The 21,383-nt window shown below is 34.3% G+C and overlaps 1 protein-coding gene across 1 annotated transcript in view; it reads left to right on the top strand.

Annotated features, from left to right (window-relative positions):
* The window catches only part of LOC147075762 (uncharacterized), a 46,639-nt gene extending 25,523 nt beyond the window's left edge, over positions 1 to 21,116 (top strand). Inside the window, exons 6-10 of the mRNA XM_085942376.1 lie at positions 9,430 to 9,545; positions 12,950 to 13,184; positions 14,820 to 14,950; positions 16,250 to 16,402; positions 20,956 to 21,116. Of these exons, the coding sequence (XP_085798502.1) occupies positions 9,430 to 9,545; positions 12,950 to 13,184; positions 14,820 to 14,950; positions 16,250 to 16,402; positions 20,956 to 21,116 (796 nt within the window). The remainder of the gene's footprint in view (positions 1 to 9,429; positions 9,546 to 12,949; positions 13,185 to 14,819; positions 14,951 to 16,249; positions 16,403 to 20,955) is intronic.
* The last annotated feature ends 267 nt before the right edge of the window (positions 21,117 to 21,383 follow it).

Genomic DNA, 21,383 nt, shown 5'->3' with positions numbered 1-21,383 from the left:
ACATACAGTTCCATCTTACGCAGTCGAATGCCTTCTGATAGTCAATAACGCATAATATCTCTCTCATTTTTCAATTAGTTGTCTGATGTTCAGAGTTTGTTCTCGAGTGTCCTTGCCCATAACAAAACCTGCTTGTTCCTTGGGTATTTGTCGGTCGATGAAATGCTTCAGACGTCTGCTGATTATATGTAATAAGATCTTGCTTGCATGTGGAATAAGTGAGATTGTTCAATAGTTTTCACATTTACGTGAGGAACCTTTTTTGTGCAGGGGGATCAAAATTGACTCAGTCCAGTCCTTGGGCCATACACCACTCTTCCAGATCATGTTGCATAATTGATATATGATTCTTTTCCCGTCATCATTGACCTTTTTTAAGGCTTCTGCGGATATGCCATCGCCACCTGGTGACTTGTTGGATTTTAGTCTCTTTATCGCCTCTGTAACTTCACTAAAAAGTATTTCAGGGTCTTGCTCATCGATATGTACGTCAACCACCTCATCATCCTCTTCTGTATCTCTGTATAAGGCTTCACAATATGTTTTCCACCTTGCCGTGACCTTATCCAATTCTATAAGTAGTGTACGGTCCTCTTCCTCGATGGCCCAATTCATTTTCTTGAAATCTCCTGTGATTTCTTTCACTTTTTAGAAAAGATCGCGAGTTTATACTCTGACAGCATGGGTTTCGATGTCTTCACACTTATTTCTGAGGAAAAGATTCTTGTCCCGCCGACAGAGTCGCTGAACAACTCTGTTTTGTTCAGAGTACCTTGCATGTTGTATAGTTGAATTAAGTCCCTTATTTCTAAGATCGGCTCTTGTTTGTATGGCCTCCCATGTTTCATCAGATATCCAGATCTTGCGACGTTTCGGATGTTCCTTACTTTTATTGAGTCTCTGGACTTCCTCCATCGCGCATAAGGTGGCTTCCTTCAACTTATTCCATGTTGTTTTGACATTGTTGCTGGGGTCTACGTATAGTGATGACATTTTACGATTCACCTCCTCGCCAAATTGCGATGTCATAGTTTCGTTAAATATAAACGGTCGAGTAGTCTCACATCGTTTAGTCTTTTTCAACTTTAGTCTCATATTGGCAACAAGAAGTTGGTGATCGCTACCGCAGTCTACACCTGGGTAGGTTTGTATATTAAACACTGATGACCGCCATCTTTTATTTATTGTTATGAAATCAATCTGGTTTCTATAGCGATCACCAGGTGTGATCCATGTATATAATCTCCTAGGGTGATGTTGGAACCATGTATTCATGATTGCAAGATCCTGCTCTACGCAGAACTGAAAAAAATCTTCCCCTCTTGCGTTGCGATTGCAATGTCCAAATTTACCGATAAACTCTCTGAGATGATTGTCGTTCATGGTATTACCGACTTTGGCGTTCATATCGCCTTGAACAACGGTGATCTCTCTTTTGGGTATTTCTTGGATTGTGCTTCGTAGCTCCTTGAAAAATTCTTCGCTATCCTCGTCTGTTGATGCAGCTGTAGGCGCATATACTTGTATAATGTTCAGCAAACATGGCTGAGCGTTGAGCTTTATTGTTATTATCCTGTCACTGATCGAATTGTATCCAATAACACTATCTCGTAGAGTTCGTGGTACAATAAAAACTACTCCGTTTCGACTTTCCTTTTGTCCTGAACAATATACCATGTTGCCAAGTTCAGTCTCGAAGTGTCCGGATCCTGTGTTTCGCTTAAACCCATTATTATTGACGTCGTATCTCTGCATCTCTTTTTCGATAATTTCGAGCATTCCGGGGTGTTGTACAAGTCCCCTTACGTTCCATGTACCTATTTTCTTTGGGATTTTCGTGACCGATTTAACAGTATCTGATTTCCCACACGTTGTCTGATAAATCACACCCGTGTGCCCAGTACCCAATTTCACACCACGCGGCCGAGACCCTGCGTGGCGCCGGGTGTCAGCCGGATCGCCTGACGTACTGTTACGATTTTGATGTTGCATTTCATGTGGGTTTCGTGGGATTTTAATGTGGTGGTTTCCCGTTGCCTTCCACATTGCAATATTGAAACCGATCATAATGTTTTCATTATCGCCTTCAAGTGTCTGCTCTAAGGCTGTTCCAATCCCCTTGATCACCACCCTTAGTCAGTACTGAAGAAATTGCTGCCTTCCTCCAGTGGATCCCTCTTAGTCTGGCTCCTCATCATAGACCTGTCTGGCTTGGGAGACCCTTCCGATAGTTAGACTACCGCCAGCATAGCCCTACGAATCCTCGGAATGCGCAAGCCTCCTCACCACGACAAGGTGGAGATCCATTCGAGGAGGTAAAATTTCCCATTAGGTGATATATTTTTTTTATATTTAGATATAGAAAAAAATCGCTAATTCATAATCTACCATCTAAAAATGTCAATTTTTACCAGAATTTAAGAATGGTTGGGAAACCTGTACACTACAGCTCATGTCCCCATGTGGTATTGAAATAAAAATGGAGATTCATCTACTATGAAGGCTTTTTGTGGTCAAGTTTATTTACACAATTAATTTCACAGATGCGTGTAAGTTAGTCTTATTATTATTATGATTTAATGAACGGAAGTATAAATACAAATAGAATTAACAATGGTCTTGAACTCGGTGTAAAAATGCATTACAATTCTTTACAATTTAATAAACCCAATTACACAATTATCATTATTGTTTCTAACAATATACGCATATCTGTCGTATGTCAATCAAAAGATATTTATCGTCATTGAATTAATTAGCCATCATATTATTGTCTATTGCATTATAAAAAATGGCAATCATGTGTAATAAACAGGACGCCAGACAGTTTTATTTTCTAAGAAATACCACAGTATGCATAGATTAGTCCCAGGGCTGAATTTAATATAGGGCTAAAGAGGCTGCAAGCCTGGGGTCAAAATTTGCAAGGTGTCCGCAGTACCTTTCCAAATAGATCGAATCTTTTTGAAATCAAGTGAAGATCGCCCTGAGAATGCTACAAGAAAAATAAATAAAATAATAGTGTGATTTATTATTTTGCATATAACCATATTATGTAATTTGCCCGCACGTTTTCAACTCATGTTTTATATAATATTATTATAATATGTAAATACCACCAAGAGAAGTTTTCTTTTTTCAAATATACATTCTGATCATAATCCTCTTTCTATCGTTTATAATATATTTGCTATAACTTTTATAATTGTCTTCAAGTCGTCCCGAGTAGGTACATAAGGAAATATTCATTCTTTCAATGTTTTTCTCAACATTTAGATTCTGATTTTGTTTGGGGTCATACAATTCCTGACTAGCGGTGCTATATAGCGCAATAATTGACCATTATAACTGCAGTATGCTCAGTTTGAATTCAATCCATATGTATCAGGTTCAAAATATGATTCAATTACACCATTACATTTTTTATGTGAAAAATCATAGCTCGCACTCCCTTAAAAATTCTTACTGTAGTAATCTCGGAAAAAAATATGTCGTAATTTTGTATGTTTATGCGTATGCTCGAGTAAAATCGCCTTTTCACGCTGTCGCTATATATGTAAGCGACGTCTTTACTTCATTGTTGTGTTGTATTTTAGAACGTTTTTATTAGCTCGTATTCTTATTTGTCCGGTGGTTGTTTGTCCAGTACAAATCTTGCAATCGATTTTTAACTAATTTTAAAGCTAGACATTTGAAACTTTTAGAATATATCAGAACACGATGCCAATGCATTCTTTTAATACTTTTAGCCATCTTTAAGCAGAATTGAATTCATTTTCAGTTAATTCTGTTTTGTATGAAAAGTTATTTCGGAAGAAATCCGTAATCTAATACACTATTACCGGTTGTTACTAGGGGGTGGTCCTAGCAACTAAATTATTAATTAACGTGCGTTACTATGAAAATCAAAATGAAATGTCAAAGTGATATTTCAGTATTCTATATTTGTCTGTTTGTTTGTTTTTTATTTACTTTATATCAAGTACAAGTTTGAGCATATTGATCATAATAATTCAACAGAAAATTTAAAAACGTTGTATATAAAAAGTTCTTTTTATCTTGTAATTATTTAACTGTACACGTGCTATGAACTATCTTAACAAGTGTCGTAAAAATGAATTCTTCATTATTTTTTAATATTAAAAACATTACTTGTCTTTAAATTATATTATTCGGACGAAACAGGTACGAAAAATGTTGATACGATTTTAGTGTTTGTTTGATTCCTAGTGATGTGTATTCATAATGCCTCGTGGAACATAGCAATTCTCTCACTTGTTGGTTTTCAACGAACACCAATAATGAATGCTTCATGCCTTTCAGATCCAGTGATTGCAGTCATATAAGTCAGGATAAGTATATGCTCAGAATATCAGTCCTACGTGACATTTCTTTTACAACTGGAAAATATTTAAAATCCCAGTTCTCAGTTCCCAATGAATACGACGAAATATTCATCAGAATCACCACCGTCTTGCGCTACAAAGAATTTTTCTGGGTTAATGCAAGGTGGTTTCATAGGCCCCGGGCGAATTTAAATTAGCAATACCCGATGCGGGTAGACGAATGGTTTTCAATAAGGCATCTTTCTCAATCGGCACAATTTTCATTTGACATCAAGTAGAGTAGTTTGCGTGCCAAACTCCTTAAGGCTATACCTCAGCTGAGGTCTGATGGTCTAAAAAGATCGTGACTAGGCGATGCGCGGAATGCGGGTCGCGGGTGCAAATGACGGAAGCCGACCGAAATATAATTTGTCATAAAAGTTCAACATGCGTCCTTTTTATGTTATGTTTATTATTATATTCGTAATAATAATAGTATATTCATTGGCATGTTTTCTTTTTTAAGTACATACGTAAAGTTTTTTAGTCATCTTTACACGATTTAAGAATATTTTCATCCGACGCCATGACAAAACGAATCGACGTGCAGACGCCTCGACTATCGCTCTCCGAATGGCAAAGCGGCCGTAATTTCGTTCTACATACAGTTGAAAATTATTTGCCGTTTCACTTATGTACGCTCTTAAAGAAACCTCGATAGTAAATGCGAGGTATCCATAAAGGCATCTAAAAAAAGCCATGCATTCGTGTGATGTTTACACATAACAGTGCAAGTACTAATTTGACGCAAACCAAACGGAGCTGTTTACCAGGGTTCGTCCACACATGGCATTGCTGATTTGATATCAACTAAGGACAGCTTTGAGGCATGCGTCGTTTGGAGGACGGAATAATTCTGATCCCTCCTTAGATTCATCACGATCAACTCATGCCTTGCCTGCTTCGGTAGAGTTTCAGTACACGGGGTACGTAGGACATTAATGTCATTAAAGAAAAATAATTAATGATAGTCAAGATAATTTATTTTATTAATTCTTTCTTTAAGCACCAAGGTGCAGGGTTGCATGGTCAGTCCCGTTAGGCTTTATCTCGGGACAAGGAAGTGTGATATTAAAATGTTTCCATTCAAAAATGTTTATAGTGTCATGTAAGGTGGACGTTCACAAATCGCAGCTGCATATTAGTGACTGAAATCTTTCAAAAAAGGATTTCAAGTTATACACATTTATATTTTTATAAAAATCGATGTTCTTTAAAATAAGTATAAAAAATATTAAAACGATGAATTAAAATATGACCATAAAATATAATGTAATAATAAGATGTGACCCTGCATAAATTCACATTTTTTTTTACAATTGTAAGTTTGTCTTCGACTTAAAAAAAATCTTTTTAATGTTTTCAGATACATATTAATTAATTAAATACAGTTGAAATTGTAAATTATCAAAAAAAAATCTCAAATTGCAAGCTTCGTATTTTTCCTCTAGGTTCTCTGTTGGCATAAGGATCCCCCTTAACTGGAGGCTTTTGCGTGGATTAGTGCCTTTTTCAGTTCCACTCTGACAAGTTCTGTGATGATGCTTTTGTGATTTTTTTTAACCCACAATAATATATTGTAATATATATTATGATGTATGCTACAAATAGGATTCCGATTTAAGATCTTTAGGCAGTCTCGTTCTAATGCGGAATAAAAATGATAACATATTATTATTATTACCAATCTCTACATAATTGACAATTAATTTTATTTACAAAGTATTAGGAATGTAATTTTATAATTGTATTCAATTAATAAACATGTATTATTTCAATACATTGCTATAATACACTACCTACAATAAACGATAAAAATTATGTAAAAAAACTGTTATTGGAATATATTATATCTAATATTTACGGAGGTTGCTAATTGAGCTTAACTACTTGTTAATAATAACATCATTTTGAAAACACTTCTGAGAAAATAATTATATACTTAACCAATAGAAAAACCTTTTTTTTGAAGAGAATGAGAAGATGTCAATCCCCACGCTTTAAGCTAAGGCGTAGTTTCCTCGCACCGTCATGAAGTAAACTCTTTGCATGGTAGGATACTAACATGATGAGTGCCCCGAAGACGACGAAAACGAATGTCTTCAATGAAATACAATACCTATAGATAATTTTGAAAACACTTCTGATAAAATAATACGAGTATAATCAATAGAAAAATCTTTTTTTTTAAATACGACACCCAGCAGCAATCGAGCCTGCGTCTCTCGAGTTTCGCGCCGACACATATTGACCACAATACTATAGGTATTCTATCTAATTGCGACATATTTTAGCGACCTTATGGTGGAACCAGTTCAAAAGAATTTTTTGAGACTCCTTTACTTGAAATTGTATGGATACTATCCATGTCTTTATCCAACTGATTTTCTCTTAAGTACGCTTACATACTGTAGCTTAAATACAAGATGATATTTATATTTGGCCACGCATTTTTTCCGACTTCTAAGCGGATAAAATGAGAACTCTGCCATTCTTAGTAGTATTGACCCGTGGGTCCCTGATAACTATCTTAAAAATTGGAAGCATCTGTTGTTTGTTCTCTCAAGGTGCAGAACTAACCTGCCATTGATAATGTCAACCTTGACATATTCCACCTGCGTGAGGATGAGTATAGATGGGCATGGTTTTATAAATTCTTAAAATAGGGTCTGCTTAGATCATTCGGTGTACCTACTTCCTTGTATCTAATTTATATTTTTTTGTATTTACACTTTTCTACTGTTTAATAACTTTTATTGAATATTGTTTTAATAATATTGCTCTGTTTCTAAATGTCATGCTGTGAACGTCTTAAATTAATAATTTGTAATGTTCACCATATGTAAAAAATAAAATAAAAATGAATAATGTTAACCCCGCCCCCTCTTGCCACATTAAGAATCATTAATAAATTATTATGGATATTTTTTTTTAAAACGGACCCCCCATACTATTGTTATATGTGCGCGCCTGATAAAGCGTATCAGAATATGTTTACGTCTCTTAACCGAGCTGTCTAATTAGGAAAATAGACCGTACAATTAAATACGTATCAGTGGTAAATTACGTTTTTGTGCGTCAAGCGTGAATTTAACAATATGTCCATTTATTTTAACTGACAAACCTCTTTTTGCAATAAATACGTAGGTATATGAAAAATAAAATTTGACGTATCATCATTCATTTATATCACTTTAAACATCCGGTTTCTGTTAATCGTTAGGTTTTAAAAATAATCTATAGATCATTCAATGCATATCATATCAGATTGCACAAGTACGTGTTGTTTGGTAGATTTTAACAATTACGAGGTGTATTTTATCGATGTTTGTCATTAGACACTTCAATAATTATACTTACTTACTAAGCTGACCATATATATTCGCTGAATTTGTAGACACATAATGTTGTGTATTCATTTATTGAAATTAAATAACTTTTTGTCTTTAATGGCGTTGACTGTCAATTCTTGCTGGAATGCCATCATAGAAAATAAAATAAAAGACAATACTTAGTATTTATTCCAGATAATGTATAACAATCAGGACCGACTATGTCCATTTCAATGGGATGTTGTCAGTGCATTTTACTATTAATTTTGGCTGAAATATTTCAATGCGATGATTGCATTAGATAGGTGATGGTGTTTGCGATGGTCAAATCCAAATTTAATGTGTATATTCAAATGGCAGTGATGATCACGTAGCACGTAGATACATTTAGCGCTTGAAATGCACCGGAATGCACCGGAGCGCAGTTCCGGTTCGAGAAATCCTCGCCTCGAGCAATAATGGCACTCTGGGTCGAGAGCTGTTATGAAAATAATTACATTAATTTATATACTTTTCAGAATAAAGTTTACTAAGAAACTTGACATGTACACATTTACAAACAATAATAGGATTATGTGTTGTTTTATTTCAAAGTTCTTTGACATAAAATGTAGGTTGCAAAGTTTATTTTTTTCTAGATACAGGAGACGTAAAGAGAAGCGGCTTGTTGTTGTGTGGAATCAGAAAACATTGTGACTTAGTATTATATGTATTTTTTTTTTATCTGATTCTGATTATGTTTGGGTTTCTGTGCGTTAATTTTCGGGTGAAGACTTGGTGTCACTACCTATAAGAAATAAATAATTTATATTCTTTTCACTTGCCAAGATTTTACGAAAATAGAAATCGCCGTTCTTGTTTCCGGACCCTTCAAATTTAGTGCAATCATTAGTAAAAAAACCACCTAAAAATTTTTCTGTTTTGTTGTAAAAATTAAATAACTTATTTTCTTTTGTTGTTTTAATTTAATAAAGCGCAATTTTTTTGTAGTACTTATTCCACTTTGTGTCCCATATTGACCAATGTTTCGCAAAGCTAACAATATGAAAGAAAACAGGATAATTTTAAAAGGAAAGTTGAGAAGAATCTTTGGAATTGTATTCGAGGAAAAAGTCATCTCACACGTGGAAGTGAGGCGACACTTTTGGGCAGGCCATGTCTTAAGAACACAATAGGACTTATCACTCAAGCCTCTCCTCTTTGATAAACCCAAAGAAAAATGAAGGGTTGAAGGATTTTGACTGTAGTGGATGGTGGAAACAGACACACATCATTTATGAGACTAAGTCTTTGGAGGGAGCTTGCAGCTGATTGGGATGAGTGCAAACGTTTCCTGGAGATGGCCAAGGTTTACACGGCTCCAGAGTGCCAATAATGGCTCCTGACTAGAGGGAGTTTGTCCTATAACCCATCGTCTTCTTCTTGCTGCCCAGTTAAATTTATAATATGTATTGTCAGGTTGCCTGCTTTCCGATAGTCTCACGTTTGCGGTTGTTTCTCTTGGCAACTTCTAAATACGACAGTTCCTAAAAAACAGAACAAATGGTTAGTTCAATTATATTTTTTAAAATACTTCCCGAATACGTAATAAAAATAACTAATAATGATTGTTTTGACATGCAATTTGACAAGATGACCTTTACCTCTGTCGGCTCATTATTCATGAGTATTTCTTGCAAATTTTTGTCTATGATTAAAGCAGTTGTGTGAAGATTGTCAACTGAGACACATCTTGGGATACACTATTTGACAATGAATATCAACGTTAAGTGCCTGGCGGTTTTAGTCGCTCTGGTCAGCTGCGTAGACAGGGCAACACCAAGTTTACGTGAGTAGAGAAATATATTATAATAATAAGTGTAAACAGTTTGATGTTTTTAACATCTTCGACAATGAAGGAAAATAAAAATTATTTTATTTATTACGTACGTTTTATTAGTTTACCTATTGTTTTTATTTATTTAAAATATGATTTAAAATATCAAGGCACGGATTGACAACCTTTTTGAATCGTGACAATTTGAGACGTGAACAGTCAAGTGACCTGCGAGAAGTACATTAATTACATGCTACGAATAATCATTAAATTTATATTTACTTAAATAAAACTATCTTCGTTTCAAAGAAAACACTTTTTCTGGTATCTTGAAGATTTATTATTATCGTTTCCACCGGTAATTGATTGTTTGTAGATGTATCATCATTTGTTTTGAAATGTTTCCATTTTTAAACAAATTATTATTTTGATTTTCTGCCAAAGAGGTTAATCTAGTGTCAATCTCCCTAGTGTCACAATAATATATACAAGTACATTTAAAACCGATTAAACATAATATTACGTAACTATGAAATTCTATACGAAAAGGTCCATAATATTCAAAACTATAATTAAGTTATTCGAATATTCCGATACACGAATAAACATAATTTTTAATATTATTTATTTTAACTTTACATCCTAGTCAATTTTTTAAAGTTAACTATTTAGTTGGTAATCCAGTAGTAATTACATTGCGACCCTTCGGTGCTCACGACTTATGGGTTGGAAACCCACGAGTAAAATAGATTAATTTATAATGATGACGTTATTAAAAGCATTCGGAGAATATTCAATCATAACTATGAATACAAATAACTACTTAATACTAGAGTATACACTTATACATAATATTATTATGACTTCTTAGAAGTAAAACTTATTGTTTTTAATAAATAACCTAATCATCACCAGGCTAGACTTTTTCCTTTTCTCGAGAATTTCGAATTCAATAATATTTATTTTCTTGAGAATTTGAAATTGATTTGTTAATTTCTCGAGAATCTTCAGATTTTTTTAACCGAGATATTTAAAACTTCTTAGAATCAAGGTCTATAGGTTTTTTAGCTCTTCCGGGCATTTTTTTAAAACTAGAAGTTGAAATGAAAGTGTCTTGAATTATTCATAAAATACAAACGCACCCTTTGTTAGGAATATACCCTCTCAATAGTAAAAACAATAAAAAATACGAATTGTATAATACAAATATATTCACTTGTATAAATTATTAAAATAAAAGACAAATATTAATAATTGCCTAATCCACCAAATGATACAAAATTAATTAATTAAACCCTAATTGATTTGAGTATAGTATTTACTAGTATACTATTCTACTCTACTAGTATTAGAATAAAAAATCAGTTGAGCAAAACTCTAATTCAAATTCTATTAAACATTTTCAAATACATACGTTGAAATCAAAACACCACGTTTAAAAATGTATGGACATTATTTTTTCCAGTTTCCTTTTTCTTCGAATGGAGTAGATTACTGCAATATTTCGTCATCCGTCATTATTTTATTATAAAATTGTAGATATTAATTATGAATTATGAATCCAAGAGAATAATATTTTTGACATACCGAATAAAATGTCCTCAGGTATTTTTATTGATCCGTTCCCAAGGTTACACGTAACTGATAAATTTAAATATTATATAGAATTCTATTTCACTGTTGTTTCTCCTTCCGTAAATGGTATTCAATGGTATTGTATGGAACACTTCACATATTCATATCTCGTGAATTAAACTACAAATCCGTTCCATTTTTATTGCGTTGAAATTAACTTTGTCCAAAAAATATTCAGCAAATTTTTCAGCGCTTTTCACGGCTTCGTAGCTTTTAAATTCCTGCTAAACTTTGTGTGTTTATAGTACCTATAGATTATGAATTTTATTAAAAAAAAAAAACAAAAGAAAAAAAGTCGTTTTCATACCTATTGTCATTTTTTAATTAATTTTACGTGTTACAAGTCTAAAAAATTTAAATAATTATACAAAATAAAGTACCTAACATAAATTATTTAAAAAGATCGTTTTCAGTAATAGGTATATCACGTTATAAGATAAATTTTTAAACGTATATAGAAGAAATTAGCGTTTTACCCATTTGCTGCGTTATAATACCCAGAAAGCGCCCTAGGCGGGGATGTTAGGGTTACGCCCGGGCGGCAAAAGTTAGATACTTATAACATTTTTAATGAAAATATTGCTATAAAAATATAATATGTTATTCAATTGAATGAAAAGTAACTTTGTGATGAAAAAAAGCGTAATTTTCATACACGCCATTAAATATTATTTTACATTTTTGCTACTCTGCTCAATTGATATAATATGTCTTATCGATTAAAGTTATTTTACATTATAATTATGTTATATTATCTAATAGGTAAAATATACCTATATTTTTATTATATATTTTGATGATAATAAAATAACTGTTTCAATAAAAACTTCATTTTGTGGAGGCCCATAATTATGATCTTATCCAGTATTGTATGTTATCTCGGATATTGTCTAATAAATAATAATATAGACTTTGGTGTTATTTTCACTGTTTAAAAAAAGGGGGGGGAGAATTTTGGGTTAGTGCCCGTACAGCAGCTACCCTTAGCGCGATCCTGCTAATATCACTGCCTGGGTTCAATTTATAAGTTCTATTTTCTCAGCGAACATTACGCCAAGGTCCCCAAGGGGTTGAGCGATTGAACGAAACAATCAACTCCACACTGTGGAGCTCCAGGTCTCGGAGTGGAAATGTTAATTCGATTTACTGACAATAATTCTTAACATACAGGGGAGAAAACGAAGAAAATTAATTCCTGACAAAAAATGAACAGTATGTCTGAAAAATCTAGAACGTGGTTTTATAAACGCATAATCTTGATCTTATTATCAGCAGTCTCAAGGGTTGATATCGTATTGATGATTTCCGCCGTTCAAGGCGGCATTTAAAGAAAAATTATACATTTTTAATATGTAAACTACCTATCAACTGTGGTTAGGAAAAAGGGCGTAACCCTCGATTTTTGCGTGCTTTTATTAGATACTAACAATGTATACAACTAAATACACGTTCTGTAAAAAAGAAGCAAGCCGCAAATGTTGATTTATTATCTAATTTCAGGTTTTAATTGAGCTTTAACTAAGTTTTAATTTAAGATAAAAAGCATTTACCCGCAATTTTCATGATTTTTCTTTAATAACTCTTTAATAATTATTAGATCGAAAAGGTATTTCACCAAGTCATCAATCATCATGCACCCAATGTCTTATTTTTTTTTATTAATATTGAACCAAAATCATTCAAAAAAAGTTTTTTGCTTCTCCTGTAAAATTTATTCTGTGTGGGTTACGCCATTTTTCATAAACATTGTCGCTATGTAAATACTTTATTATTTTTTCTAGCTTCCTACATTACGCCATGCTACCGAGATGATCCAAAACTTCAAGAGTGTATCCTGAAAGAAGCGAGAAAAATCAGTAAACAATTCATGTCAGGAATACCAGAGTTAGGGGTGCCAAGTTTGGATCCGCTGGAGCTTGGAGACATTGATATGATGCCTGGACATGCAAGCTTGAAGCTTATCAATCACGGAGGAGTTTTAACAGGCTTTAAAAAAGCTACGATTATTGACATCAAGTGCGTATGAATGTTATTTTATACAATGCTAGTGGGGATCTGTCCCCTGGCCACTTACTCCTCGAGTTACGTTATCTCAAAAAGTTTAGCGATGACACCCATGTCCAATTATGTGGAATATATTAGTGAAATCAATTTTTTTTGTTGTATAGAGCGTTGTATGATATCTCACAAAGTCTTCGGGTATACGAGAAGTTAGCGGAGAATAACCATAAAACGTGAAAATATTGACTCAAAAGTGATAATATTCGCGATCGTATATTTGCCACCCATAAGCAACGAATGACTTGCTTACTCCCACGGGACGTCCCTATCCCGAAAATATAGTACATAAGCCTCAAACGTAAACTGGGGGTTTTATAAAAGCGAGGTTAATCAAGGTGTGTAAGTTGCCAAAGTGATTAGCGCAGTGTCTGCCAAACTTTTTTACTTCACGGCACACTGGTGAATATTATTTTTTCCGCGACACACCAAACAAAAATGCATTAAAAAAGGAAACGTACGTTAATAATATGAATAAAGGAAATCATAGTGTACGTCACATTTTTTTTAAATACTTAATTTATTATTTTATCAACATATATGTAGGTACATAGGTGGTAATAGTTTTATAAATGAGAAGGATGCAATTGATTTTTAGAAATAATTCTGTCTAAACCGGCTTTAAATTAGATAAACAAACACGTAACTCTTCATCTACCATCTGTAACCACTCTAGTTTTTTTATTTCATTTCTACGAGCACTGAAAAACCAAATTCAACAATAAAAAGATACGACGATCCAAACGGCAACCGAGATTTAATTGCTGTTGTAGCCAATCGAGGATATTGACTCCAAAGCGATATCCAATATCTCAGGAAATAAGGCTTTGTGCACAGGGTCGTTTTTTAGATCGATTAAAATTTCCTCCTCTGTTAGTGTCAGGTGTGTACCGTCGAATCTTGACCGATTGTCGATTTATGACACACTGGTACATTTGATAATCAAGTGATGGAAAATACTTGGAAAATGATGCAGAAAGGAGCATCGTATCGGCACAGAGCGGGTTCGTGTGCTCGCTCACTCACTTACTCACTCACACTCTCACACTCACTATTATACATATATACCTACCAGTGTCACTGTATCCCTGTGTGCGTCGCCACTATGTCTGTGCACGTGCATGGATTTACTGGCACCAATAGTGTGTAAATTCAACAATCGTAATAATAACTTTTTACACGTAAAAGTGCTGACTGTCTCGCAAATTTCATTATCCAAGCGTAAACGAGAAGCGACATTGTCGTTGTATGGTGCTATTTGTTTGACAGGTGGTGAACAAAAAAATACTCGTATATAGTAAGTTCGTATTATACGCCATGCAAGTTCCAACTATTGCGTGATCATTCATCAACTGCTGAACTTTTTTTGATTCATGCATGCAATCTTGTAACTTGCACGATAATACGTGGTTATACGTGCATTATGGCAGCGATTTACGTTAAGTACGCAGTATATGAAAAGTAGGCGACAATAAACAGCAAAACATGACATACATAAATACATTATTTGTAGATTTCGGTTTATATTTTTATATTTTAGAAATAAAATTAATTGTTATTGTTATAAATAAGATTCTTTATTTATTTTTTCAGTATCGACCCATTCAAATTGAAGGGATCGTGCCATATGTTAGGAGACTTGGTTGTCCATGCCAACTACACAATCAATGGACAGCTTTTAGTATTCCCGATCAACGGAGAGGGCAAATCCACTTTGAAAATGAGTAAGCTTTTAATAATAAATTTTGAATTTTTCTGTGTCTTACATCCGATTAAGTGCATGTTATTTTATTTTGATTTCGATAAAAGTAACTGGGTCACTCGATTTGGAAACGACATTGTTGTCGTTGTAATCCAAAAATATTTCCAGGATACGATGCATGAGCTTTTTTTCTACATGCTTTTTTAAAGGACTTTGGTAGGTACTTGATGCTAATTAAAAAAAAGTCTGATAACAATGTATTATTCAAAATCATTCATCTCCCCGCACTGGATATTGTTGATTGGAATTCGGCCAGCGCTTATGGGACCGGAGCATGCAAATGAAAGCAGCAAAGTAGGTTTAAAGATAAATTCCTTGAAAACAAAAGTATTCATAAACTATTTTGCTGGCTCGAAAGTAATCCATATCAATAAAATTAAAATCGAACGGTTCACCAGCTATATCTTGGACAAATAATAGCTGGCGATAGTTTTGAGCGAACTGTATTTGATGAAGTTGGAGTTTGGTGGAGAATAGTGGACGCAATGCTGTAGTTTAGGCACTAATCTTTTTGGTGGTCAAATGTTTGTGTGTCAAACTCTCGCGACGAGTCACCTTGTACTTGTTTTATAATTGAATTACGGTAGTGTTGACGCGGTGGCGGTAGAATTGTAACTGAATTAATTGGTTCTGTGCCTGAAAGACAAATGATTGGGGAGGTATACAATTTAAATGTTTGGTGGAAGTTTTGCCACAATATTGGCGCAAAAAATAGCAATTGGTTATGTGTTATGCATAATGAGATTGCTCGCATTATCAAACTGGCATGAAGCGAATTTGGTAGTTTGAAGCCTGCTAAGCTGTCTGTTTCTCGGATCAGTTGTTCCTAATGATTGTATTGTCATATAGGTACGTCGAGTCAATATTTTTGAGTATGACTGTTATAAATGCGTGTTTCAATCGAAAGACCAAGTAATTAATTTATTGATCCACGAGAGAATTGAATCTGGGGTTCCCAAAAAATATTTATGTACCTACTTCCGCCCGTTCTTGGGACCATCATATATCCATTTATTTTGTATATTATACTCATCAATATTGTATACTGTGGTTGGCCATGTTGATTGATCTTAACAAATAATAAAAAATACTTATCGTAGTATAAAACCTACTCTAAATTGTCATATGTACATATATAAAAAAAAGAAATTCATGCTAAAACCAAGATATGATTAAGAGTGTACAAGAAAATACGAGGGAGAAAGTAGAAAATATTAATTTCATATTATTATTGTAGTGAAGTGCACATTTTATTTTTCAGAAAACTTTGATTTGAAAATGACCTGGGAATACGACCTATTCAAAGGTAAAGACGGGTTAGACTATCTCAGAGTAAAGAATAGTAAAACCAAACATCAAGTGGAGAAATTAAATATGAAGATGGATGGTCTTTTCAACAATGATAAGCTTTTAGGTGAGTTCGAAAACCTTTTAAAATTTGGTTCCAGTACGTTTATTCCAACAAAACACTCATAAAACTATGCAGAATTGTGATAAAATGCTATGGTGTGTATTTAGGTAACTGCTTGTGCTGACATGTTATTGTGACATCGCACGACCTTGCCCGATGCACCACGAAGTCGAACTTTGGGCGAAAAACGGGTCTCATTTTAAACAACAACAAAAAACCATGTTGCATCTAGAATACCTCCATAACACATTATTAGGATTATTTCGGATCGCGGAAATTGTGTTATTAGGTGTTATGGTATTCGGTAGTTGGAAAAGACAATTAACATGCAATTATTACTACTTACTAGATGAATATTTAGAGCCTACATTAAGAAAAATAAATTTTAGCCATCAGCATAAATGGCGAAGACTCATTGGCAAACACTTCTTTAACATTAATATTTACATTCACTTGTATAGAAATCATTTTGTTACTTTTAGAATAATGTATTAAATTAGCACTAGAAAAGATAATATTTACTTGTGTCGTAACCCACGTTGGCCGCGTCGGCCTATAGTGTCGTGAGTTCCAGGTTCGAATCCTGGGTCTGTCAAGTACACATATTGTTTTTCAATTGGTGTATGAGTCAGAGAATATACGTAATAGGTTGAGCAAGTGGCTGATATCTATTTCTCGCAAAAACAAAATTTGTTAATACAAACCTCCACTCTGAGTAGGCCCATATGATCCTATTAGGATCTGACATTGTCGAAGAAGAAGACTATTGTGTATTTATTTAAATTAGGGAGCGAAATCTTCCGTAATCACATAAATCCGATGATTATCGCAGCTTTTACACGTATTTAAAATCTAAGATAATCCGACGATGACGTCACAAATAATATTCAAAATTGTATGGATAAAAGAGGCATTTCTTGAGAGAAAAATAAGACAGTGTGCTTGAAAGAAAATGTATAATAATTATAATAAATGATTTTAATAACAATCTATCGACGTAGTTTTGATCTCTTTAAAATTTGGTCTATTTATTTTGTGCCTAGTTTTATGTACCTACTAGCTGACCCGACGAACTTCGTACCGCCTCAGAATCAATAATCTTGTATTAATTTATTAGCTGAATTAAAATACTCAAAATGGATTAAGTTCAATAAATGTGCAATAATCAAATCAAAATGAAATAGATTACATAGTTTTGGTTGGTTCAGATTTCGAAGCATGATAACTACCAAGTTAATCTTCAGTTGTAAATTGTGCGGTGGCAAGCCAGGCAGATCCAATAAGTTTAAAAATTCATTTGGATGGTTGGTTGCTTCGTCTTCGTTTATTACACAGTTGATAGATTTGAAGGAATGCATTGGACCAACGATTTGATTTTGAATTTTGAAGTTTAAGTGATCCACATCTTTGTTCTTTGCCGCAAACATTGCTCGTTCACTCAATCAATTGTGATTTTTGTGGTTAGCAATGACGTTCGGGAACACTTTTTTGATGAGGTCGTCCTTTGCTGAGACGAAATTTCAAAAATTTAGCGGAAATGAAATCAATCCGTTCGATTCGACGACAGGAACACGGCAGTTACCAATAGTCAACAATTGCTTAGAGAAGTCTTCGGCAGATGGATCGTTTAGCAATGCAACTCGCATGTTCGTCGTCAGCTGAAGTTTCTTCACATAGCGCCACAGAGTCTATGATTTGAGGCAAGCGTTCATTTCATCGGCAGCGGTCGATCTTGGAATGACTGGTAGTATTTGGCGGAAATTGCCAGTTAGTAGAATCGTTGCGCCACCAAAACATCTTGAGTAATTGCGCAGATCTTTCATAGTTCGATTGAGTGCTGCCTGGGAAGCATGTCGAAATAATGATAGCAAATAATGTGCGTATCTGACTTGGAGATGCAGAAACAATTGCTACAGCGATTTTCATGTCCCAATGAATATCGTTTTCAAGCAAATTGAGCTGTTGACATGCAGCACGAAATTTTGGACACACTACACTATTGACAGTTCGAAGTAATTCAAATTATGTCGGCCCACGAACATTTACCATCAACAACCGCAAGTAGAAGCATTCGTCATTCTTCGAATGAACTGTGTAAATGCGACCAAGAGCATCATTAGAATGCACATCCGGATGATCAGGAACCGCATCGCCTTGCTTCCGACGTTGAAATTTCTTCGATGAAGCGTTCCAAGTGTAATAACGTGGCATCTCAGAGTAGAGCAACGTTTGTGCAAACGGATCGCTTTGACAAATTGAAAAGAAACTGGTCAATGTTGTCGCTGGAGGTGTTACAGCACGTTGAGCAACATTCGATGTGTTAAAATAAACTCGTTGACCATTCTCCAGATGCACCGCCAAATGTACAGCAGTGGGATGACGTTCATGAATGGGGAATGAGAAAATACGCCAAATTGCTTCATTGCAGGTCACATATTGACAAACTTGATAGTGTGTGATTTCATCGTTGGTATTGGAAGTTTGAACGCCAAAAACCACAATATCGCTGCCTTTGGTGACATATTTGCAGATGTATTTGATGTACTTTACTGAATTGCAATACTCATGAATCAGAGATGGCGGTGTATACGGTTTTTTTTTTGTGATTTTCTTACTTTTCCAAATTCATCGAAATCAGTCAATCAGTTCTATATCATCAATAGATTATTATTATTAAACTGGCGCTAGGGGCCGTTCAGGTCCATGGCCGACTGCACAACGTTTTTCCAGGCATCTCTGTCCAGCGCTCTCTCTTCCCAGTTGACTATCCCCAGCCTTTCCGCATCCCTTTGAATGTTGTCCGCCCATCTCCGTCGAGGGCGGCCAAGAGGTCGAGTGCCAGCTGGTGTGCCTTTGTAAATCCTATAGAGAGTTCTAGATCGTTCAGATCGTACAACGTGGCCCGCCCATCTGAGCCTTCTTGACCTCAGAATATTAGTGATTCTAGGTTGGTATCGGTCGAAGAGCTCAGCGTTTGTGCGGATGCGCCACCGGTGGTTCTCATTGACGGGTCCAAGTATTCTCCGGAGGATTCTGTTTTCAAACACTTGGAGCGCCTTTTCTTGTTTTTCTGTTAAACCCCACGTTTCACAATAGACATCATCAAAAAAGCCGTTCCATACGAAATGTATAAGAAAATGAATGTTCTTCATAATTTCTTTTTCTGTAAATTTTTCCGATGTTTTAATAGTTATTCTGCTATTCAGGGCGGAGACAAATTCAACAAATTAAAGATCATAAAAATCGGTCTAGCCGTTTTTGAGTTATAAAATAAATGGTGTAATTAACCCGACTTTGTTTTATATAGATAGATAGATTAGATCTTCTGGCTTGCGGCATTGTAAATAACACTGGAAAATTAATCACACAATTTAAAATTACATAATAAAGCAATTATCGATACGTGCACATTCACAAATTTAATAACCTCACAAAGTGAACACTTTAGAAGGCAACTTATCGTTTGAAAATCACGATCAAAATCGCTATTTGTCTACAACAAAGTCTTTCGATATTTTCTGAGGCTGAATTGAATCAACTGTTAAAAACACCATGTTCATACTTTCTTTTGTTTGTTTGTTTCTTGTTTATTGTTTCTGTCATGTATCAGAGATGGCGTTGTATACGGATTTAATTTTTTTGTGATTTTCTTTTGTTTTCGTATGCGCGAACTCCATCGTTTAAATTTATCGATATCAGTCAAAAGCCGTTCGATACAAAATGTATGAGAAATGAATTTTCTTCATAATTTTTTTTCCGTGATTCATCCGATGTTTTAATAGTTATTCTGATATTCGGGGCGGAGACAAATCCAACAAATCAAAGATCATAAAAATCGGTCCAGCCGTTCTTGAGTTATAAATGGTGTAAATAACCCGACTTTGTTTTATATATATAGATAGATAGATATACGCAACGCTCGAAGTAGAAATTTTACGAACCGGAGCGCTTAATACTTTTACGAACATATTAAAATAGTTATCTAATTTTATGTGTATTTTATAAAAATAAGAGGCCATCAATAGACTGAAAATATATTTCCATGAACAGAAATCATAAGTTTAGTATTGCACACGGTTCTAAGCCGCATACGGTTTCAGTCTATGGATGGCCTCTAAGGGTGTTAGATTTTTGTTACATTATGGGCCTATCTAGCTCAGTCGGTAAAATTATTTTTTCCACGAGATAAGTTTGAGGCAGTGATGGTTTGGGGCTTGTTTGAACCAGAACGGCACTCCGGTGCGCTTGGATCAATTTCAAGTCCTGTATATACGTTAATAGGTGTTGATTGGAACCGACGGGTGGTCAAATATTTTTTTGATAAAATATATAGTTTAAGAAATATTTATATGTCAATAAGTTAGTTACTGAAGATGAACAAAATTCAACTACATGTTTTATAAGTATGCATGTCCTAACAATTGTGCACTTATCCATGACTATGGCGCACCTTTTTCCAACAGGTACTCTTTGAGATAACCGTTTCCACCGCCGCTTCGCTTCACCATGTACGCACAATATAAATAATTATTAATGTGTTATTTAATTTATTTTAGGAGATACGATGAATCAATTCCTAAATGAAAACTTGGGAGAAATCATGAAGGAAATTGGACCGCCATCTATAAAGGCAGTGCAGGAAAATATTGTGAACATATTCAACAACTTCAATGCCCAAATACCTCTAGATGAACTAATGCCATTGACTCCCAAATAGATTTAAAAAAAAATGAAATATTAAATAGATTTAGTCCCAGAATTTTTTGTACTTGTAACATTTGAAAGAAAATTAATTCAATTATATCATGTCAAAACTACAATATTATATTGCTTAAAACTTTCAAAGTATTTTTACTGTCAAGACTGAAATACACCTACGCATATATTCTATACACAAGACTGCTATCGACAGCTTTCGAGGGTAATTTTGTATCGAACTATTAGCACTTATTGTAACAATTACAATAAGTTAGTTTTAATTCTT

The sequence above is a fragment of the Rhyacophila brunnea genome, unplaced genomic scaffold (assembly GCF_057557595.1).
Source record: "Rhyacophila brunnea isolate RB1 unplaced genomic scaffold, BYU_Rbru_1.0 scaffold_14, whole genome shotgun sequence".
Lineage (NCBI taxonomy): Eukaryota > Metazoa > Arthropoda > Insecta > Trichoptera > Rhyacophilidae > Rhyacophila > Rhyacophila brunnea.
Note: the sequence above shows the minus strand (reverse complement) of the source record. Positions and strands in the feature narration are given on the sequence as shown.